At 38.5% G+C, this 23,829-nt stretch overlaps 1 protein-coding gene across 3 annotated transcripts in view; it reads left to right on the top strand.

The window, feature by feature from the left end:
* KNTC1 (kinetochore associated 1) overlaps positions 1-23,829 on the top strand; it is a 73,956-nt gene that overhangs the window by 30,067 nt on the left and 20,060 nt on the right. For all 3 annotated transcript variants that reach the window (XM_060612171.3, XM_060612169.3, XM_078435870.2), the window contains 19 exons: positions 591-694; positions 848-947; positions 1,491-1,625; positions 2,185-2,304; positions 4,003-4,075; positions 4,804-4,871; positions 8,436-8,716; positions 9,557-9,729; positions 10,170-10,267; positions 10,959-11,097; positions 11,616-11,672; positions 12,401-12,564; positions 13,593-13,697; positions 14,116-14,244; positions 14,862-14,978; positions 17,066-17,175; positions 20,675-20,882; positions 22,234-22,323; positions 23,646-23,817. In XM_060612171.3, coding sequence (XP_060468154.3) covers positions 591-694; positions 848-947; positions 1,491-1,625; positions 2,185-2,304; positions 4,003-4,075; positions 4,804-4,871; positions 8,436-8,716; positions 9,557-9,729; positions 10,170-10,267; positions 10,959-11,097; positions 11,616-11,672; positions 12,401-12,564; positions 13,593-13,697; positions 14,116-14,244; positions 14,862-14,978; positions 17,066-17,175; positions 20,675-20,882; positions 22,234-22,323; positions 23,646-23,817 — 2,443 coding nt within the window. The remainder of the gene's footprint in view (positions 1-590; positions 695-847; positions 948-1,490; positions 1,626-2,184; positions 2,305-4,002; positions 4,076-4,803; positions 4,872-8,435; positions 8,717-9,556; positions 9,730-10,169; positions 10,268-10,958; positions 11,098-11,615; positions 11,673-12,400; positions 12,565-13,592; positions 13,698-14,115; positions 14,245-14,861; positions 14,979-17,065; positions 17,176-20,674; positions 20,883-22,233; positions 22,324-23,645; positions 23,818-23,829) is intronic.

Here is a 23,829-nt window from a genome sequence, read left to right as displayed (position 1 = left end):
CCGAAGTTGGACGCTTAGCCAACTAAGCCACCCAGGTGCCCTGCAACACAATATTTGCTAAGGAGAATTTCTGAGGTTTGGAAAAAGAATTTAAAAAAAAGAAAAAAAAAACCAAAATTCCATTTTTTTTTAATTATAAAAAGTAAAAACTTTCTCATCCCGTTCTTAGAAGAACTATCGTGGATGATGGGATGCATATATTTCTAGGCTGTTCTATGATAATACAAACATGGAAACATTTTTTTTTTTGAAACATTTTTTATTTTGGCTTCTCACTGTTACTGGACACCATTATAAAAATATGAATAAAATCCTGAAAAATATTTTTAAAGAGACTAGAGTCTGTAGGAATAGAGGTATATGATTTAACTTTCAGCAGAGAAAATATTTTTCTGAGTTTTTCTAAATAATAAAATTGTACTTTATGTGTGAAAACTGGAAGAAATATGTATTTTTGCAATCAGAGGGAATATTCTCAGAGTACTGCACAGTGGATATAAGACATCTACTGTAGATTAGACAGTGTCATTAATTTGCATGAGACATAAATCTGAGGCCTCTTCATGACTGGTGTGTGTGTATCTTTGTAGCTCATATTTGATGCTGTGCTTAAGATCATGTACGCTGCGGTGGTTCCCTGGAGCGTGGCTGTGGAGCAGCTGGTGAGACAGCATTTAGAGATGGACCATCCCAAGTAAGATGACAGTCTCCCAAATAGTTGTTTTGGTGTTGGATAAACCTCATGTTTTCACTTGACATCTATTTATGGTTTTCTTTCCTTTACTGTGTCCCTTATTATTTCATTAAAAAAATACAATCCATGTTAATATCAACAATTTCCTTTTAGGGTCAAGTTATTGCAGGAAAGTTATAAACTAATGGAGATGAAAAAACTTTTACGAGGTTATGGAATAAGGGAGGTGAATCTCTTAAACAAGGAAATCATGGTAAGTATAATAGTTGAAGAGTCTTTTAACTCCTCTGTTCCATGTTGAAAGCAACTTGGAAAATGTAACGAGGACTTTATATTCTTAAAAGCTCATAGGGCTAGGTTCCTCACTACTTTCCTTTTGTTAGACAGAATGTGAGTAGGATCTTCAGGGGTATCTGGCTGGCTCAGTCAGTGGAGCATGTGACTCTTGACCTAAGGGTTGTAAGTTTGAACCTCATGTTATGTGTAGAAATTACTTAAAAAAATAAAAGAAGACCTTTCCAAAAGGAGTGTATCAGATCATCAAGTTGTACACCTGAAGTATACGCAACGTTTATTTGTCACATATACCCCAATAAAGCTGGGCGATGGGGAAGAAGGTAGACAGGACTGTCATAAAATTCAGAATATAAATCATGTTTTAATTTTTCACACAGCTTTGTTTTCTGCTGCTTGATTTTAATTTGATGAGTACTGTGCCCTTACGAGCAAAGGATTTCTGGGTTCTCTGAGATTTCATGACGAAGAAAGTATATATTGTATATTGTCTCTGTTTCAGAGGGTGGTCAGATATATTCTCAAACAAGATGTCCCATCTTCTTTAGAAGATGCTTTGAAGGTGGCCCAAGCGTATATGTTACCTGATGATGAAATTTATAGTCTAAAGATTATTGACCTGATGGATAGAGAACAGGTATGAGTTTTATATTATCCTTTCTTAGATTTCTATGTCAACTAAATCTGTAAAAGCTCATATCAATCAAATTATCTGACTAGATTAGCACAGAAGAAAGTTACACCAAGATGAAAATATTGGATGTTAGATTGGCCACATTTTTCATAACTGTAGGTTCTTTAAAAAGTATTTAGTGACTGGCTGTTGGGCTTTCATACTATTTCGTTGTTATGAAACATAGACTCATGTTTTATATACGCTGTAGGACCCTTTGATTCCAGAGTAGGATGTTCTTTTTTTTTTTTTTTTTTTTTTTTTTGTATTTTAAGTGTCTTTATTTTGATATAATTTGATAACATGAGCATACTTAAGAGTCACAACATACAAAGGTTTGTATTTTAATTTTATCTTTTTGTTTGCTGTTGTCAAAACCAGAATTAGCAAAATTTTTAAAACATCAGACTATATTCTATTTTTTTAATTGATGTCTTTTCACCTTTAAATAGAAAAGGAAGAGGCAAGTCCAAACTTTCCAAACTGTCCTTTACACTTTTCTTCCTTTCAAACACTGTTAAAGGGTGAAGACTGTGTGCTTCTGTTGAGGTCTTTGCCTCCTGCTCAAGCGGAGAAAACTGCAGAACGGGTAATCTTATGGGCACGACTGGCATTACAAGAAGAACCGGATGATTCTAAAGAGGTGAGATTTTCACTAAATAAAATATAGATAAATCCAATATTTATGGATATTAATCAACAGGATAGAAAAGATGGATAAGCAAAATATGAATATCTGCTCTTCTCATCGCTAGAATGTTCTAATGTAAAAATCCCTGTGTAAATTCACTACATAGAAAAGAACCACATATGGCTGCCTCGGAGCAGTGGCTTGAGCCCACACTGAATAATCAAGGATCTACAAACCAGGATTAATTGAACTAGTTGTTGTACACAAAGGGTTTTCCATAAAGCCATGCAATATAAAGTATTTTGTGTTGTATAGGACGTAGTCATTACTATCAAATAATGTCAGCCACAGAACCCATGTAAATCTCAATAATCTTAGAATGTTGAACTTAGAAACAATTTTAAAAGAGCCACTTCACTTCTTGAGAGAGATGAGGAACCAAATACCTAATTTTTTCAGGACAGTTGAGGGTTTTTTTTTACCGTTTATCCCCCATCCTGTGTCAGCAGTCCACTTTAGTAATTTTTTACCTTTAGGGAAATAAGTTTGGTTATTTTGGTATCTAATATTTGTTATACTGTTATAATGCTGGGGGCTTAGGTTAAATAGGTTAAATGAATTGTCCACTTTCCTCTTCACAACAACATTCTGAGATGGGTCCTGTTGTCAGCTCCTTATAGGTTAAGTTCAGAAACTAACATTTTAAGATGAGTGACTTTCCCGGCGTTATTAGAAAGTGGCAGAACCTCACCTCAAACCATCTGATACCAAAGTCTGTGTTCTTAACCACCAGCTCGGACTGCACCCCAGAGTGGAAATACTTGAGTACTTTGTGTGGACCTTGCACTTGCTAAGCATTTCACATACATCATGTCTTCAATTAAAGCTTTTCCTCCTTTGATTTTTCTTGTCTTTTTGTTTGTTTTCATCTTTTTCAGTCCTTTTTTTTTTTTTAATGTTTATTTTCTTGAAAGAGAGAGTGCTAGTTGGGGAGGGGCAGAGAGAGAGGGAGACACAGAATCTGAAGCTGGCTCCAGGCTCCGAGCTGTCAGCACAGAGCCCGACCGACGCGGGGCTCGAACTCACAACTGTGAGATCATAGCCTGAGCCGAAGTCAGACGTTCAACCAACTGAGCCACCCAGGTGCCTCAAATCTTTTTCAGTCTTGAAGATAATGATTATTTCTTAGACTTTGATTCTCTGGGCTTAAACAAGTTCAGTTCTTTTTAACTTTTCCAGAGAGCTTTTCCAAATGTTTTGTCCAATAAAAACTATTTAAAAAACGAAACCCAAGTGACGATTAATTACAGTGTAGCTGAGGGGTGCCTGAGTGGGTGTCTCTCTCTCTCTCTCTCTCAAAAATAAAAAAAAAAAACATTACATATGTAAAAAAAATAGTGTAGCTGAAAGGTGTGATTTGGGGATTTGCCTGCTCTATGGTATTTCTAAATCATATATCCAAGCGTTCGTACCAGTGTTTTTCATGTTTACATTCTATGCGATTCAATTATCCATTTCTCAGCGGCTTGACTCCCTGTGATGACTGACCTCTCATTTTTTTTCAGCCATTTTACTGGTTTTTTTTTTTTTTTTCTGATTTCATGGCTTTTGTGTATTTGTTTGTATGTGTACTTCACTAGTAGTGAATAAAAGAGTGAATAAAAAGTACGAATAAAAGAAATATGTTTTATTTTCTATTTTCCTTTTAAGGACAAGGCCTGGAGAATGTCTGTAGCGAAGACATCCGTAGACATTCTTAAAATGCTATGTGACATCCAGAAAGGTACATTCTACCTTTGTGCCTTCATCTTGGTTTTGTTCCTAAGCTTGCCCTTTCCAGAAAGGAGCATCAGTGACAGCCCTTGTCCTTATCCTTGTTTTTTCTTGCTTTGTCTTCATTGACCCCACCCATTTTTCCTCATGAAAAGTCTTCCTTCCTTTATTCTTTTGATTAGTAGTGTAAAAACAGAAACCTCTAAAATCACCTGACCATTTGTTTATATGCTTCAGTAAGCTCTTTGAGGCTAGATTGGATTTCTTTGGTGCCTTGCACTTACTGCTCAGATTTCTCACTTATCGTTTGGTCATGGTCAGGCAAAAACCTGTTTAAACTTGAACTTAAGTAAAACATTAACAAAGTAACTCTTGGGGGGAAAAAGCTAAAATTTATTTCAGAATAACTGCCATTTCTCTTGTAACCCATAAGCTGCTCTTTTCTATCTTCAGAAAGAATAGATTTTTTGTACTTAAATTCTCTTACCTCAGCTTCTGAAAAGAACTACTGAAGACTTGAGATAAAAGACCCATAGCCAATTAAAACATTAGCTTTAAAAAAACCCTGATAAGGGGCACCTGGCTATCTCAGTCGGTGGAGCATGTGACTTTTGATCTCAGGGTCTTGAGTTCAAGCCCCACATTGGGCATGGAGCCTACTTAAAAAAAAAAAAAAAAAAAAATCTAATAATAGGGGAATTTGGATGTCTACTATAACTTAAAAAAATTTAATTACAGACAATCTGCAGAAGAAGGATGAATGTGAAGAAATCCTGAAACAATTTAAAGCTGTTGCTAGCTTACAGGTAAAGATGTTATGTTGAACATTATTACTTTACTGATTATGTTACTTATCACTGCATTTGACATGGATGATCAGTCCATCCTTCAAACTTTCTGTACTGGTCTTCAATAATTTTATTTTGTTATTTTTTTTTTTTAATGTTCATTTATTTTTGAGAGAGAAAGTGCAAGTGAGGGAGAGGCAGAAAGAGAAGGGGACAGGGGATCTGAAGCTAGCTCTGCACTGATAGCAGGGAGCCCGATGTGGGGCTCAAACCCACAAACCATGATATTATGACCTGATCCCAAGTTGGATGCTCAACCAACTGAGCCACCCAGGTGCCCCAAGCCTTCGGGAATTTTAGTTACAGCGTACTGGTTTTCCTTTTTTTCTCTCATTTGTAAAACAACCTGGGGTGCCTTGGTGGCTCAGTCGGTTAAGCATCGGACTCTTGATTTTGGCTCAGGTCATGGTCTCACCGTCACAGCTTGTGACATTGGTCACACAGTTTGAGATCTTGTGAGATTGAGCCCCAGGCTCTTCACTGACAGCAGGGAGCCTGCTTAGGACTCTCTCCCTCCCTCTCTACTCCACCCTCACAAACATGCGTTTTCTCTGTCAAAAATAAATAAAAATTTAAAAACAAAAGGAAAAAATTTTATGGAGATGTAATTCACATACCATACTGTTCATCTATTTAAAGTGTATAATTCAGTGCTTTTGGTATATTAATAATTTTTCATAATTGTGGTAACAATGTAAAATTTGCCATTTTACCCATTTTTCAATATATAGTTCAATGGCATTAATTACACTTACAATGTTGTGACCTTCACCACCATCTACTTTTCGTCCCCTCAAGCAGAAACTTTTTATGCATTTTACCCATTTTTACCCATTAAGCAGTAACCCCCCGTTCCAACCCCTGGAAACCTTTGATCTACTTTCTCTGAATTTGCCTTTCTATAGATTTCTTGTAAGTGGAATCCTACAATATTTATCTCATTGTGTCTGGCTTCTCTCAGTCAGCGTGTTTTCAAAGTTCCTCCGTGTATCAGGTGTCAGTGCTTCATTCCTTTAACACCTGACTCATGTTCCATTGTAGGAGTGGACCACATTTTGTTTATTCCTCTGTTGATAGACACTTAAGTTGTTTTTTCTTTTTGGCTGTTGTGAGTAATGCTGCAGTGAACATGGTGAGCTCATCACCTGAACCCGCTACTCGGACCCCATGTGTCTGACCTCAGTACCCTTGCTTATTCTACTTAGCACTGCCTCAGCAGCAATAAATAGTTAAAATAAGATTACTGAAAATAAAAAATATATATCCTTGGGGGCACCTGGGTGACTCAGTCGATTAAACGTTCGATTTTGGCTCAGGTCATGATGACACAGTTTGTGAGTTCAAGCCCCACCTTGGGTTCTCTGCCCCTCCCAGCTTGTGTTTTTTCAAAAATAAAACATTAAAAACATATATATATCTTCTCGAAAAATCATGAGCTATATTGACTACACACAGAAGCTACATTCCTTGGGAAAAAGATGCACATTGAAAAGAGAAACTTCTTGGTTTAATCACTTGTATATTTATCTTTGACTAGATTATACATGGATGCTACATAATTCAAAAGGCTTTAAAATGGTTAAAATGGTGAATTTTATGTATATTTTACCACAATAAAAAATAAACTTACTAAAATTCTGTACTGCATGTTGTAAACAATAAGGAATTAACTCTTTGACAAAAAAAAAAAAAGTTTGAAAGAATATATAGTGAAAAACAAGTCTTCCTCCTATCCTGATATTCCAGCTATCTAGTTGCCCACATTAGATGCAACTGCTGTTGCCAGTTTCTTGTGTATTTTTCTAGAGATAGTCTGTGGTTATATAAGCATAAACATTTCTGTGGTTCCTAATAAAGAGGGAATTGTGACATACAATGAATAAAGTCTTCCACAACTTATCTGCAGTAAACATTCTATTTATTTTTATAAATAAGTATTTCTACATGATGCATCCCCTTTGGGAAAGATAACTAATATTTTTTGGGGAAAAGCCTCAGTTTCAAAATTTTACATTTTATAAATAACTGCACCATAGATTAAGTTATGCAGGCATCCAAAATAATATTTGTGAAGTCTGTGTAATGACAGGAGAAAGGAGAAATGCCATAGTGTTAACTGGAGAAGGTAACATATGAAATTACCCGTGTAGCCACAAAATGCTGGTGAAGAAAACTGAAAAGAAAGACCAAGAAAATGGTCACTGCTTATTAGGATAACCAGTTCTCAGCTCAGGTGTGTTTGCTCCCAGGGAGTACTTGGCACTGTGAAGGGAGTTTTGATAGTTTTTGATTGTCACGAGTGGTAGAAGGAGGGTGCTAGTGGCATCTAGCAGGTAGAGGCCAGGGATGCTGCTACAGTGCACAGGACAGCCCTCACAACAGAGGATCTGGCAAGATTGAGAACCTTGCTGTAGAGTACTGCATCAAAACAGAAGGTCTAGGGGGCACCTGACTGGTTCAGTTAGAAGAGCACGTGACTTGATCTTGGGATCGTGAGTTTGAGCCCTATGTTAAGTGTAGAGATTACTTAAAAAAAATAGAAGAAGGGGAAAGAAAAGGAGAAGAGAGGGAGGAGAGCCAGAAGAAGAGGGGGAGAAGAAGGTGATCTCACTGCCTCTTGGTATCCTTCCCTGGGCCTCAGGGGGATTTTTTTTAATCGGGTAAGAAAAATAAATTCTAAGTCTGGAGTTAGCAGCCAAAAGGAATTATTACAAAAAAGAGCAAAGCTGGTTTCTTCAGTCACCCAAACCTAATACTTAATTCTGTCACTTTTGCTATTCAAGGATTCCCCCACAATAAAGAATGATCTGACACCAAGAAATGGTGTCAATAGTGCTGACATTTAGAAAATCCTGGGTTAAGGGGCGCCTTGGTGACTCAGTTGGTTAAAGCGTCTGACTTCGGCTCAGGTCGTGATCTTGCGGTTTATGAGTTCAAGCCCCGCATCAGGCTGTCGGCTGTCAATGTGCAGCCCGCTTTGGATTATCTGTCTCCCTCTCTGCCCCTCCCTTGCTCTCGCTCACTCTCTCTCGCTCTCTCTCTCTCTCTTAAAAATAAACATTGTGGGGCGCCTGGGTGGCTCAGTCGGTTGAGCGTCTGACTTCGGCTCAGGTCACGATCTCGCGGTCCGTGAGTTCGAGCCCCGCGTCGGGCTCTGGGCTGATGGCTCAGAGCCTGGAGCCTGCTTCCGATTCTGTGTCTTCCTCTCTCTCTGCCCCTCTGCCGTTCATGCTCTGTCTCTCTGTGTCTCAAAAATAAATAAATGTTAAAAAAAAAAAAAAAATTTAAAATAAACATTGAAAAAAAAGGAAAAGAAAAAAATCCTTGGGTTAAAATGGTTTTTCCTGTTTTTCAAACTTATTATAGTATTATTTTCATAACTTGAAATATAAAGTCTTAAATTCTTAATTAACATGGGAGTTGTCTTTGAGGGAGAATAAGGAGAGATTTGAGACTCGCCAGTGGTTTTTAACAACAGATGAAGTGAGCACATGTGGCACGCTGTCCTGTTTGCCTTCCTAGGAGAACTTCGAGGTCTTCCTGTCCTTTGGAGATTACAGCAACAGTGCCCTGGTCTCAGAGCTCCGTGAACAGTACATCAGAGCTCACGAAGTCACACAGACCAAACACAAATCCCAGAGCTCTGCAGAGCCTCCAGCTGCCGAGGACAAGAGCCCGAGCACCAAGTCCAAGCTGCACAGACAGGCGCTGGCCCTGCACTTGTCCACACAAGAGCGGGAGGCCGAGCTGACCTTGAGAGCCTTAAACCATGGGAACCTGGAAGCAGCGCTGAGAAGATGCAGGTGAGCCCCGGCCCCGTGCACACACAGCTTGTCTGAAAGGAACACGTGCTTCCTTGACCTCTTTGGTAATAGGGTTAGGCCAGTGACCTTTTCATTTGCATGGATATCATTCTTGGTTTCTCGCCCTCGGAGCCTAGTTTAGGTCACAAAACGGTAGCATAGCAGGCAGGTAACTCACATGATGTGAGTCGTTAGGTAACCTAACCGTGGAATTTAGGTTGCCTTGCCCTCTGACAGTTAATAATATCCCAAATAAGTTAAAAGACAAAGCACATTAGATGGCATAAAAACATTTTTAAAGAGATTTTATTTTTTATTTATTTTTTAGTGTTTGTTTTCATTATTTTTAAAGTTTATTTATTTACTTTGAGAGCGAGAGAGAGCACTAACAGCGGAGGGGCAGAGAAAGAGAGGGAAAGAGAGAATCCTAAGCAGGCTCCACACTGTCAACACAGAGTCCGATGCAGGGCTCGAACCCACCAACTGTGAGATCATGACCTAAGCTGAAACCAAGAGTCAGACCCTTAACCGACTGAGCCATCCAGCCACCCCAATGTATGTTTATTTTTGAGAGAGAGAGACAGAGCGTGAGTTGGGGGCAGAGAGAGAGACACACACAATCTGAAGCAGGCTCAAGGCTCTGAGCTGTTATCACACAGCCCAGTGCGGGGCTCGAACTCATGAGCCACGAGATCATGACTTGAGCCACGGTCAGACATGTAACTGAGCCAGCCGGGCGCCCCTTTTTAAAGAGGTGGTGTTCATATATTAATCCAAGAAAGGCAAATGCATTTGCTTTTGCTCCAAGTATTCTCACTTTTGACACTTCCTTTTTTCCAGAGACTTGTTTAAGTATCACCGCAATGCCGACACTGGGAAGTTGCTGTTTTTGACGTGTCAGAAGCTTTGTCACATGTTGGCTAATGACATTCCAATGGCAACACCCGCGGGCCTCAATCTTCCTTCTGAAATACATGCTCTAGCTTGCCAAGCTGCCACCATCTGCAGCCCAGGTGACGGGGTGTATAATATAGTTTTGTGTTCTGTGTCTCATTTCACACGGATCTCCCACGTGCTGTCTCTTCACAGTTGGACATTGCCATAAAGACAAAAGATCGTTCTCTCCGTTGTACAAAGAGCCAGTCGTAATTGATTCTCCATGGGGATTATTGTTTCAAAATATTTACAGATATTAACAATGTCATTTCCAACTGTTGATAATAATCACTTTGATGGGATTGTGAAGTTCCTTGCCTCTCCACATACGAGGTTACATCTAGGCCAAGCTTCTGTAAAAATTTAAACTGCATTATTTAGGGTAGTCAAAGCTGTGTGGAAACCGTTCTATCTTGTGGCCTTCTTTAAAATTTGAATGGTAATTATTAAAAGATTGTTTTCATTATTCCAAACACGTGGAATATTAGTGTAATGATTTTTCTCCATTTTCTTTCAGATTTTTTGCTAGATGCTTTAGAACTGTGTAAATCTACATTAACGGCAGTAGAGCTTTCCAGACAGTGCCACATGGATGACTGTGGAATTCTAATGAAAGTAAATTGCCTTTAAATTTCTTTTCCTTAAACCAAATCCCTGCCCGCCCATTATGAACCACTTTTAAATCACTTGTATAGTTTATAAAAATATCAAATCTACCTCTTGTGGGTTTTTTAAATTTATTTTTTTATTTTTTTAATGTTTATTTTTGAGAGAGAGAGAGCAGGGTAGGGGCAGAGAGAGGGGGGAGACAAAGAATCCGAAGCAGGCTCCAGGCTCTGAGCTGTCAGCATAGAGCAAGACGCAAGGCTCAAACTCATGGACCATGAGATCGTGACCTGAGCTGAAGTTAGACACTTAACTGTCTGAGCCACCCAGGTGCCCCTACCTCTTGTGTTTTCTTACTCTAGACCGGAAAACTCAAGGGCATGAAACCTCTTTTTCAGTGACATTTATTGGCTTTAAGTTGCCCTATCTTTTGAAATGTTGGGCCTCAAAAAAGGCATCTCTGGACATTGTCCTTATCTTAGAGTAACGGTTTAATTTAAAATGGCATTATCATAAGCCACAGACTACCCAGAGGAAGCAGACTACACAGTTGTATTTGACCATCCAAACTGCGTTCAGCTCTAGTACATCCAAACTGCGTTCAGCTCTAGTACATCTGATTCTGGGTTCTGCTTAGTGAAGATGGTATTTGTGTTTTGGAGTGTATTTACTTGTGTCTTTTCTGTGATTTGGTATTTAGACTTCCTTTGGAACTCAAAAAGATCCATATGAAGAGTGGTCTTACAGTGACTTCTTCAGTGAAGATGGGATAGTTCTGGAGTCACAGATGGTGCTGCCTGTTATCTATGAAATGATTGCGTCACTTCTGCCTCTGGCTGGTAAATGTCACTTGTGTTGTTATTTTCTATGTATTTCTGCTTTATGCAAGTTTTAAAGCGCGGAGGTTTGGAACTAGGACTGCACATGGGAATATGGTGAATCTCGTGGGCACAGTGCTGACCGAAAGAAGCCAAATACAAAAGAACACGTCATACTATATGATTTCGTTCACATAAAGTGCAAGGACAGGCTATAAAGAAGCTGTGCTGTCCGAAGTCAGGGGAATGGTTACTCTCGAGGGTGGATAATGACTGGAAAGGGGGAAGACAGGGTTTCGGGTACTGGTAAGGTTCTATTTCTTGGTTTGGGTTCTGGGACGTGAATGTATTCACTTCATCAAGTTGTACACTTAACGTATGTATTTTTCTGTATGTACTTAAGTGCTCTTTTTTTTTTTTAAGTAGATTATTTTAGAACATTATTTGTTAATAGCATAATATTTAAATATTTCTTGGAATATGTGGTCTACAAGCAAGTTGTTTTATTTACTGTTAACATATTTCACTCTTTTTTGTAGAAAGCAAGAGACATCCCTTGGATTCTACAAGTTTACCATACCGTTCTATTAATGAAGGTACTTGACATCAGAAATATACATTATTGTATTACAATTTTATAAATAACAGAAAAACAGAAATTCCTTGAAATCTTGAATATAAGTCTGACTTAATGCTCTTGATGTACTTAATTATGACTATTACAGTGTTACTCTTCCAGAAGGTCAAGAGACTGTCATTGGCTTGGAACATTAACTTATGAATCTGTTCATAAATTTTGGTTTTCCCCACGGAGAAGTGGTTTTTTGTTTTTTGTTTTTTTTCCAGCTAATGACTTAAGCATCTGAAAATAGATCAGTTATCGTCAAACTTAGTTATTTTCTGGTTTAAATAAAGTCCGTGTTAATTCTCTCATTTACTAGCTTTAAGAACCAATTTTAGGGGTGCCTGGGTGGCTCAGTCGGTTAAGTGGCCGACTTCGGCTCAGGTCATGATCTCGCGGTCCATGGGTTCGGGCCCCGCATCGGGCTCTGTGCTGACCGCTCAGAGCCTGGAGCCTGTTTCAGATTCTGTGTCTCCCTCTCTCTGACCCTCCCCCATTCATGCTCTGTCTCTCTCTGTCTCAAAAATAAATAAACGTTAAAAAAAAAAAAAAAAAGAAAAAAGAATTTTATGATCGTTATCTACATTGAAAACATTGGCTGTCCCTGAAAACAGTTTTTCAATAATTATGATCTTTATTTCTTTGAAAAATCTAAATATTAAAATACTTTTACTGAAATGAAGTACTTTTGTCACTTCACAGGGGACAACCTCATTTTACCTATTATAAATTCCATCTCGGCATTGCTCCAGAACCTGCAAGAATCTAGCCAGTGGGAACTGGCCCTAAGATTTGTCATTGGTTCATTTGGTACCTGTCTTCAGCACTCTGTATCAAGCTTCATGGATGCCAGTCTGAGTGGAAAGGTATAGTTCTGAGAACAAATGCTTTCACTTTGGAGGAATATAGATACAAATACACCACCAAACAAAGGGATTTGGAGTCCACATTTTCTCACTTGGCTCTGGAACAAGGAAATTGATAATTTGTCAGATTTAGGAAACATGTGTTGAGCATCTGAGATTCAGGTGTGGTTCAAGGTACTTGCATACTTTTCATATTCAGTCTTGACAACAGCCCTGAGAGTCTCCATTTTGCAAATGAGGAAGCAGACTGAGGGAGGTGAAATCATTCAGTTGAGGTTTTAAGTTGCAGTGATATGTCTTCTTACTCCCAACCCAGTGAATACATTAGGTCAAAACTCTATCTGTTGTTTGTTTTACTGTAGCCTAAATTATTATAATTATTACCTGACAGCATCATTGAAAAGATTCTAGAAGGCAAAGTACCTGTTGATAACTTGCTTATGAAGCTAATCACAGAATTGCATTCACTTCTACTATTCTGTTTATATTTGTTAAATAACAATTTTTTACAAAATTAACTTTATCTTTTTATGTATATATATACATTTTTTTTTTTTTGAAAGAGAGGGAGTGTGCAAGTGTGGAGGGAGGGACAGAGAGAGGGAGAGAGAAAGAATCTTAAGCAGGCTCTGCATTCAGCACAGAATCTGATGTGGAGCTCAATCCCATGACCCTGATCTGAGCCGAATTCAAGAGTTAGATGCTTAACCAACTAAGCCACCCAGGTGCCCCAAAATTAACTTTAAGTAAAGTATTGCTTTCAAAATTGCACATTTTAAGTCTGTCAACAGTGTATTCACCATGTCACCAACAGCACAATCAAGGTATAGAATATTTGAAAAGGTTCCTTTTTGTGCCTTCCCAGTCAGTTCCCCCCTCAGCTGCAGCATTCTGTCATCATAGATTAAATGCCAGCACATTTTGCATATAATGATGAATTTTCAAAGTTCCTTAATATTTAAGAAGAGTTTTCAAAATGACACATAGATAGAAGTAGACCTAACAATTCTTTTGTTCTTTTCTAAAAGTTGTTTGGAGAGGCCACGTTAGTTAAATCAAGGCATGTTGTTATGGAACTGAAAGAGAAAGCTGTTACATTTATCAGGGGAAACGCTACAACACTGTTGCACAAAGTGAGTATCCGTTCTTGGTAAGCTGCTCGCTCTCTGTCTCTCTCTCTCTTTTTTTTTTTTTTTTCCTTTTCTCTCTTCTAGTTGCTTCTGATATCTCAGGATAAGAATGAGGATGGGGAGGGCATATTGGGGCTTAAAGAGAAGTGATGGGATTGTCAGGGAGAAGAAGGTAAGGGTTCTGTGCTATATACAACCTGTCCAAGTTGTTTCCTTAAGTTTATGATAATGATAAAGGATATTAAAACTAAGCATACAAGTTGGAACCAAGTTACTCTAAATCACTTTTCACGAAACTTATTCTTTCTTTCTTTCTTATTCTTAGGGGTTATAATTAAATTTGATAACAAATAAGCATTCAGAGACCAAATTCTATTTTGATTGTAAAGAATGTCCTTCTCTTGATGCTTTCTTCCAATAGGTATTTAATTGTCGCCTGGTGGATCTTGACTTGGCATTGGGTTACTGCACTCTGTTACCCCAAAAAGAAGTGTTTGAAAATCTCTGGAAGCTCATAGATAAAGCGTGGCAGAATTACGACAAAATTTTGGTATGGCCTGAGCAAACACAGCTTCATTTCTTTATGAAGAGATTTAGGGGAAAAAATGAAGTTGGCTTTGCCACTTAATGATTTAGCAGAAGAAATGTGGAGCAAACTCTCTTGTTTTCTAACAGCTTTTCCTTGACTACTGACACACCAGTGAATGTATATGCAGGTCATAAGCACTGCTCAACCCAAAGAATTAGGATATTTTTTATTTCTTAAATCTGTATGTGGCCATAGACCTTCACTTCTTACATTTACTATATCTGAAGTGTATTTGAAACCTTAGACCCACGAGCCAGGTCTTTTTTGTTGGACAAGGTTAGCAGATGCAGAATCTCTCTTTGATGTTTGTTTTAAAATTTGCCTTTTGTGGGGATTTTATTTTCAGGATAACCAAAATTTGGCCTTTTCTTTGAAGGAAAGCCAGACTACATTTATGGCATCATAATAAAAGCTGAATGACCTATTATATCAATAATGACTGTGTGTATGAAACAATATGTAATATTCCACACTGTTATCACAAAGAAAGGTTATGATTTTTATTGTTGGGTTTCATCCAAAAGGTGTTAGAACATATTCTATTGTGATTGAATTTTAATTCTATTTTAATTTTTTAGGCAATATCTCTGGTGGGCTCTCAGCTGGCCAGCCTCTATCAGGAAATAGAAACAGAGCTTAAGTTCCGTGAACTCAGTACTGATGCTCAGTGGGGTATTCGTCTTGGCAAACTTGGTGTGAGTATTCTTCAGAGTACCATCAAATTTGATCCATTCTGATGATTTCCCCAGGAAATCTTAAAGTCTTCTTCTTTGGGGAGAGGATATATGTTGTGGACTCATAAATTTTAGTTATATTAAATATACACATTATTGTTTTCAAACAAATAAGGACCATTTGCTTCATTTCCTGTTTTCTGTATTTTTAAGAAAATTTAGAAGAGGCTTGACTTTTTTTTAACGTCTGTTTATTTTTGAGAGAGACAGAATGTGAGTGGGGGAGGGGATGAGAGAAAGGGAGACAGAATCCAAAGCAGGCTCCAGGATCTGAGCTGTCAGCACAGAGCCTGATGCAGGGCTCGGACTCATGAACTGTGAAATTATGATCTGAGCCAAAGTCGGACACTTAACCAACTGAGCCACCCAGGTGCCCTTGACTTTTTTTTAATGTTTATTTTTGAGAGAGAACGCACACAAGAGAGCAGAGCAGGGACAGAGAGAGAAGGAGAGAGAATCCCAAACAGAGAGAGGGAGAGAGAATGCCAAGCAGGTTCTGCACTGAAAGGTGTGGGACTTGAACCATGAACCGTGAGATCATGACCGGAGCCAAAATCAAGAGTTGGACACTTAACTGACTGAGCTACCCAGATGCACCCCTGAGGCTTGACATTTTTTTCTATTTAGCTTTCCCATTGATAGAACTATATCTAGGATTAATTAACATATAAGCTGTTTCAGACCTAGCCTTTAGCCTCATACTTTTCTGTTGCTGTTTGGTGGAAGATAAGTCAATGTGAAGGTGCCTGGGTGGCTCAGTCGGTTAAGCATCTGACTTTGGCTCAGGTCATGATCTCATGGTTTGTGAGTTTGAGCCCTTCATCAGGCTTTGCACTGACAGTGCAGAGCATGCTTGAGATTCTCTCCCTCCCTCTTTGCTCCCTCCCTGCTTGTGTGCTCTCTCTCTCGCTCACTCTCTCTCAAAATAAGTAAATTTAAAAATTAAAAAGATAACATCACTGTGTACACAGGTATACTGAAGTTTATGAACTCCTAGGGAAAAGTCATTTTTCACTTTGTAAAAACAAACAAAACTGTGTTCTTGACACTATGTCTTTAAAACATTTTGGAGCGCCCGGGTGGCTCAGTCGGTTAAGCGTCCGACTTCGGCTCAGGTCGTGATCTCGTGGTCCATGAGTTCGAGCCCTGCGTCGGGCTCTGTGCTGACAGCTCAGAACATTATGAACATTATGTGGCTTGAAATTCACATGCATTCACTTAGAAGTAAGACCCACCGAGAAAGTGGACATACTGCCTTTTTGTTTTAGATCACTGGTTGACAGAAAGGCATCCTCTATTTTCTACAGGAGGTCCTCAAACTATACGAGTATAATACATCTGGCTGTAGAGTATAATTCAGTCTCTCCGTGATTCAGTTCGCGTGATGCTGCATTTCTATGCCTTGCCATCTTGACCACAGCCTCTCTTTCAGTCTGCTTTAGACACTCAGTGCGTTTGGTATTTTTTTTTAAAAGTATTTCTTCTTGGGGCGCCTGGGTGGCTCAGTCGGTTAAGCATCCGACTTCAGCTCAGGTCACGATCTCGCGGTCTGTGAGTTTGAGCCCCGCGTCGGGCTCTGGGCTGACAGCTCGGAGCCTGGAGCCTATTTCAGATTCTGTGTCTCCCTCTCTCTGACCCTCCCCTGTTCATGCTCTGTCTCTCTCTGTCTCAAAAATAATAAATAAAAATTAAAAAAAAAAAAACATTTTATTTTACTCGCAAGTAGGCTAATCAGGAATGTGATCACTACAGAAAGGATATGTGTTTTGAAGCCTAGTTCAAATGTAGAAATGGGACTGGTTATTGATAACAACTAATTGATGAAGAACCAAAGGGTAACCTGACTAAGAGATTTGGGGCCCATAGCCAAATATACCTGAAATCTCAGAATGATGGTCAAGTTGGGTAGGGGGATAAAAAAGGGTTAGAGGAGTCTAGAAAAATGTTTCTCTATAAAAAAGGATAGTAAAAAGGCAAATCACCATGGTGTCCTTATTCTAATACCTTTCACTTTATTGGGGTTTTTGTTTTGCTCTTTTTATTTCTAGATTTCTTTCCAGCCGGTTTTCAGGCAACATTTTCTCACCAAGAAAGACCTCATTAAAGCTCTTGTGGAGAATATAGATATGGACACAAGCCTCATTCTGGAATATTGCTGGTAACTCTTTAAACTTTAGTGGTATTTTTACTATTAGGTTAACAAACTGGTACTCCTTATTGCAAGAACACAGTAATAAAGATGATTATTCCATGCAGTCTATGGACTGTGGATGTTTTTTTTAATCTCCAAACTAAGTGAATCCAAAACCAGATGAAATTCTCTTAGGTTATCACCTTTTAAATTCATGGTTAAGTGTTTCCCAGACTTGCCTCATGTTGAACATCACCTGGGGCTCCTGATTAAAAATAAAGATTCTTGGGCCCCTTCCTGGTAGTTCTGACTCAGCAGATCTGGGCCAAGCCCCAAAATCTGATCCGTAATAGGAGTTCCAGATGATTCCCATGATAGGAAAGTTTGGGAGTATTGTTATGAGCAATTGAACTTCTAAATCAGATCAACATAGGGGCAAAGTAATCTTAAATGAAGATATAATGGAGAGAAAAAAAAAAGATGTAATGAAAAGTATGATTTAGAGGCACCTGGGTGGCTCAGTCAGTGAAGCATCCAAGTTCAGCTCAGGTCATGATCTTGCAATTCTTGAGTTCAAGCCTCACACTGGTGGTGCAGAGCCTGCTTGGGATTCTCTCTCTCTCTCTCTCTCTCTCTCTCTCTCTCTGTCTCTCTGCCCCTTCTCCACTTTTCTCTCTTCCTCTCTGAAAATAAATAAACTTAAAAACAGTTTATTTATTTTGAGACAAAGAGAGTGAGTAAGGTGGGGGCAGAGAGAGAAGGAGAGAGAGAATCAAGCAGGCTTAACACTGTCAGTGCAGAGCCCAGTGTGGGGCTTGAACTCACAAACCGTGAGATCATGACCTGAGCCGAAATCGGGAGTCAGATGCTTAACCGACTGAGCCACCCAGGCACCCTTATAAATAAACTCTTAAGTTAAAAAAAAAAAAAAAGGATAATGATGTTTCTTATTGAAAGAAAAGTGTGGGGGGCGCACCTGGGTGGCTCAGTCAGTTAAGCATCTGATTTCTGCTCAGGTCATGATCTCACGGTTCATGGGTTTCAGCCCTGCATTGGGCTCTGGCTGACAGCTAAAGCTTGGAGCCTGCTTTGGATTCTCTCTCTCTCTCTCTCTCTCTCTCTCTCTCTCTCTCTTTCTCTCTTTCTCTCTTTCTCTCTTTCTCTCTCTCTTTCTCTCTCTCTCTCTCTCTTTCTCTCTCTCTCTTTCTCTCTCTTTCTCTCTCTCTCTCTGCTCCTCCCCTGCTTGTGCTCTCTCTCAATAATAAATAAACATAAAAATTTTTTTTAATATGATTTAGGGAGAATTTTTTAAAATAACAAGTAATTAAAACTAAAACTAAATGTTTGTATATAACAGTTATTGTGATAAGTAGGAGTAAATAATATCTCACATGTTTATCTAATAAATAGGATGACCAGATTGTTGTCACTTTATTAGTTTCAAAGTGCTTTCATGCACCATCATTTAATTTTTACATTTTTATTGCATATTAGCACCAATTTATATATGAGAAAACAAACCCATATTCAGTGACCCACTTAAGGTCAAATAATAAGTGACTGGTTTTATTTTTTTTATTTTTTTTATTTTTTTAATTTTTTTAATGAGACAGAGAGAGACAGAGCATTTATTTATTTTTGAGACAGAGAGAGACAGAGCATGAACGGGGAGGGTCAGAGAGAGGGAGACACAGAATCCGAAACAGGCTCCAGGCTCTGAGCTGTCAGCACAGAGCCCGACACGGGGCTCAAACTCACGGACCGTGAGATCATGACCTGAGCCGAAGTCGGCCGCTTAACCGACTGAGCCACCCAGGCGCCCCTTTTAACGTTTATTTGAGACAGAGAGACAGAGTGCAAGTGGGGAGGGGCAGAGAGAGGGAGACAGAATCCGAAGCAGGCTCCAGGCTTTGAGATGTCAGCACAGAGCCCGACGCGGGGCTCAAACTCTAACCATGAGATCGTGACCTGAGCCAAAGTCAGATGCTTAACCGACTGAGCCACCCAGGCACCCCAGCAAGTGCCCTTCTTAATATCCATCACCCATCTAGCTCATCTCCCACTCACATCTCTCCATCAACCGTTTGTTCTCTATCTTTAAGAGTCTCTCATGGTTTGTTTCCCTCCCTCTTTTCTCCTCCTCCCATATGTTCATCTGTTTTGTTTCTTAAATTCCACATGAGTTAAATCATATGGTATTTGTCTTTCTCTGAATTATTTCACTTAGCACAATACACATAATAGCTCCATTTCATTCTTATTTTTTTAATCTTTATTATTTTTCTAATAAGATAGAACATATTAAAATCAAAGTTCCATATAATCTTACCATTCAGGAATAATCACCGTTTAAAGAATTTCGCCTATATTGTTCCTTTATTTCCCCTATGCATATAAAAACATGCATTCTTTAAGTTTATCACAAACAGAATCATATTTTACAAACTATTTTATAGCATGCATCATTCACTTAACAGTATATTTATAAGATTGGTACATATAGCTTTTCTTTGTATCTCTTGAACTCTGGTATTCCTTTGTATGAATAACTTATTTAGCCCCTTTTCAATGGATAATTGAATTGCTCTCAGTTTTTAAATATTACAAACAGTTGTTGCAGCAGACATCCTTGTGTGTGTATCTTGGCTATTTTTTGTGAAGGGTGTGAAAGTGGAATTGCCCTATTAAATATTTTCAATTTTATTAACAAATTTATCCCCAGTATTATGCCATTACATGGCCATGATTTTTTTTTAAGTTTATTTTATTTTTATTTTGAGAGACAGAGTGCAAGCAGAGAGGGACAGAGAGAGAGAGGAGAGAGAGAATCCCAGGCAGGCCCCATGGTGTCAGTGCAGAGTCCAACGTGGGGCTCTATCTGGTGAGCTGTGAGATCATGACCTGAGCCGAGATCAAGAGTCAGATGCTTAACTGACTGAGCCACCCAAGCACCCCAAGATCTGATGATTTATTTATTTATTTAAATTTTTTAGTGTTTATTTTTGAGAGCATGTGTGAGTGGGGGAGGGGCAGACAGAGAGGGAGACAGAGGAACTGAAGCAGGCTCTGCACTAACAGCACAGAACCCAACATGGGACTTGAACCCACCAACAATGAGATCATGACCTGAGCTAAAGTCAGGTGCTTAACCAACTGAGCTACCCAAAGGGCCCCAAGATCTGGGTTTTTTTTAAGTGTATTTAGTTTTTGAGAGAGGGAGAGAGTGAGAATCTCAAGCAGGCTCTGTCCACACTGCCAGCATGGAGCCTGATGCAGGACTGGAACCCATGAACTGCAAGATCATGACCTGAACTGAAACCAGGAGTCCTACGCTTTAACCGACTAAGCCCCCCAGGTGCCCCCAAGATCTGATTTTTTAAAGACAGCAGTTAACTCTTGATGATGTGTATGTGATCTGATAATGAGGCTGGACAATGAGAGGGTTCGATGGGAGTGTGTCAGTGAGAAATTGTATGAAAACACATGCATGGAGAGAAGTTAGCCTGTATTTGAATACTTCTTTCAGCACATTTCAGTTGGACTGTGATGCAGCTCTTCAGCTATTCATCGAAACACTGCTACACAACACCAATGCCAGCCAAGGCCAGGGAGACATGAGCACACAGTCTGCAAAGCAGCAGCACCCCAAACTCCTGGCCAAAGCCCTGGAAATGGTTCCTCTACTGACGAGCACAAAAGATCTGGTCATCAGTCTTAGTGGAATACTGCATAAGGTAGATGAATGGGGAACTGAATGTATCGGGTCACTTCAAACATCCCTCCTACCCTTAGTTAATTTAGGTACATAAAGTAACAAGCTGGAAAAGTAAGTCCTGTATTTTTTATAAACTTATAATTTTGGTAATTTTAGATTTCTACCTTTTTAATATAGTTTAATGTAGTAGTTTTCTTCCCTTTTTCCCTGAAAATAGAAATAGCATTGTTTTTCAGATTTTTGAAAATAGCACACATTCTTTGAAAAAGATCAAACTAGAGAGAAGTATTAATCAAAAAGCAAAATCTCTATAACCCCATTCCCATAGATAAAAACATTAGTAGTTTGGTGACTGATTTAGACTAAATATTCTATTCTGTTCTTCTCCTTTTTTCACTGAACATATTGTCATTATGTGTCAATAACATACATCTATCTCATTTTTGACAGGTACATATTACTCCACTGTGTGGATAAACATACTGTAACCAAGCCTTTAGGGATGGACACTTAAATTATTTGTATATTTTACTATTAAATATTGATACAGTGAATATCTCCATACATACATATGCCTATTTGGCCTCTAGTCTGATTATTTTCTTAGGACATCTTCCTGAGAATTGAAACTTTTAAGTCAAGGAGTAGTTTGTTGGGGGAGTAAAGGTGGATTGAAGGGCAAGGAAGATTGTAAGATTACAAGAAATACTTCAGTATTTCCTGAAATTCAGCCAAAATTAATAAAGACTTTCACAAAAGTTCTAGGTACTACGGAAATCATCTTCCCACTTAGTTCAGTGTTGTTATTCATGTGACTTGAGTTGGCATTTAAGAAATGAAAAAAAAGTAATGGTGTGTGGGCAGAAACAAAGAACAAAGAGAATACTTCCTTTCTTTTCATGAACATATATAGATGCCACCCAATTAATTTTTGCATTTTAGTATGTGGTTAGAGCCAGAATGGAATACTTGGAGAAACTTTTGCTTGGAGGCCCACACTTTTAGTTACATAATTTTCAAGAAAATGTCCATTTCCTCCTATTGTACTTTTCCCATCTTAAATGGAAGACATAGAATTTTCATTTAAAGATCTTACAAAATTATGAAGTCTTGATATATTTATTCTTTCTAGATTTTTAGTATCCTAGGAACAGCTTTCTTTTTAAAATCACTTCTGAGACATTTTAAGGTTTATTTATCCTGATACAACTAATTTTAGAGATAAGAGCATTTCAGTTCATTTGTAGAAGAATTATCTAATCTAACACTATGGCACACTGAGATTTTACATTTGTGACCTGTACTGATGACCATAATAAAACCTGGCCTGGCACCATCTTAAGTTTTGACATATTTTTACTTTTATACAGTTGGATCCCTACAGCTACGAAATGATTGAAGTGGTCCTGAAGGTTATAGAAAGAGCTGATGAAAAGATAACCAACATTAATATCAATCAGGTATAACTAATGTATTGTAGATTTTAGAATTATATTTTTGCTTCTTTTTGGATCATTTCACAAAATTGTGGTCCTATAGGACCTTTCTGGACTGTCCTTTGAGCTTCATTTTTTGTTTGGTTCCTCTTTATTTTTTTTATTTTTATTTTTTTTTAAGATTTTTAAAAAATATTTTGTTTTGAGAGAGAGTGCGTGTGCGCGCACGCGCGTGTGAGTGGGGGAGGGGCAGAGGGAGAGACAATTCCAAGCAGGCTCTGCACTGTCAGCAGAGAGGCCTCCTCGGGGCTTAATCTCACAAACTGTGAGATCATGACCTAAGCCAGAATCAAGAGTCAGACACTTAACTGACTGAGCCACCCAGGCGCCCCTGGTTCTTTCAAAGGGATACAGAAGTAAAAAGACTTGTCACGCTCAGGGTGCCTGGGTGGCTCAGCCAGTTAAGTGTTTGACTTTGGCTCAGGTTATGATCTCACGGTTTGTGGGTTCGAGGCCCAGCATGGGGTTTGGCACTGACTGCTCAGAGCCTGCTTTGGATTCTCTGTCTCCCTCTCTCTCTGCCCCTCTGCCACTAATGCTTTCTGTAAATAAATACTTCTCATGCTCTTCATATTTTATCGTTTATCTTAATCCTATTTTGGCTTTACTGAGGCAGTTTAAATTTGTCTAAGATCATGAAGTCACTAAAGGACTAATTTAGAAGAATTAAAGCAAAATTTCTGTGATTCGACGACAACAACAACAAAAAAGAAGTAGTAGTATGTGGGACCCAGAGTCAGATTCCACTTTCTATATTAGTAGGTAGGGCTGACTCGATTCTAGTACTTTCAGTAACTTCTTAGTCTTTTCTGAATTTTGGTCATAGTAGCTTTTGTATCTTTTTAAAATGGATTCAAACGTTAAAAGAAAATGGGTTGATTCAAAAAATTATACAAGCACCCAAAATATCAGATATAAGCCTAAAGAGATGTAAGGGTATAGAGGATTAATTTTAGACCTACTGCCTACCTTTTTAAAATGAAATCCAGTATTTTTGAGATCTTCCTCAGACTGTTTGAAGAGGTTATGGGGAACTTTCAGACTCACTTAGAAAAATCCCATCAATAACAGGGTTCCATTAGTTTCTCTGAGTATAATTTCTTTAATCATCATATAAATTGTGGTTTAGAAGGATAATCTTAGAGGTAAAACTACAAAAGGTTTTGGTTCTCTTAATGAAAACAAGACCGTCTCAGGAATGGAATTCTATGATACGATCAAGTTAGAGAGTTAAGAAACAGGATTGGTTTAAGCTCACAAGAAAATACATTTATATTTTAATATAGGCATTGAGTCTTCTGAAACATTTGAAATCATACAGAAGAATATCTCCTCCGGTGGACCTAGAATATCAGTATATGTTGGAGCATGTGATAAGTTTGCCATCAGCTGCCCAAACTAGACTGCCTTTTCACCTAATATTCTTTGGCACAGCACAGAACTTCTGGAAAATTCTCTGTATGTTCCTTA

This window comes from Panthera onca, chromosome D3 (genome assembly GCF_046562875.1).
Source record: "Panthera onca isolate mPanOnc1 chromosome D3, mPanOnc1 haplotype 2, whole genome shotgun sequence".
NCBI lineage: Eukaryota > Metazoa > Chordata > Mammalia > Carnivora > Felidae > Panthera > Panthera onca.
This window is presented reverse-complemented; position numbering and strand designations above follow the sequence as displayed.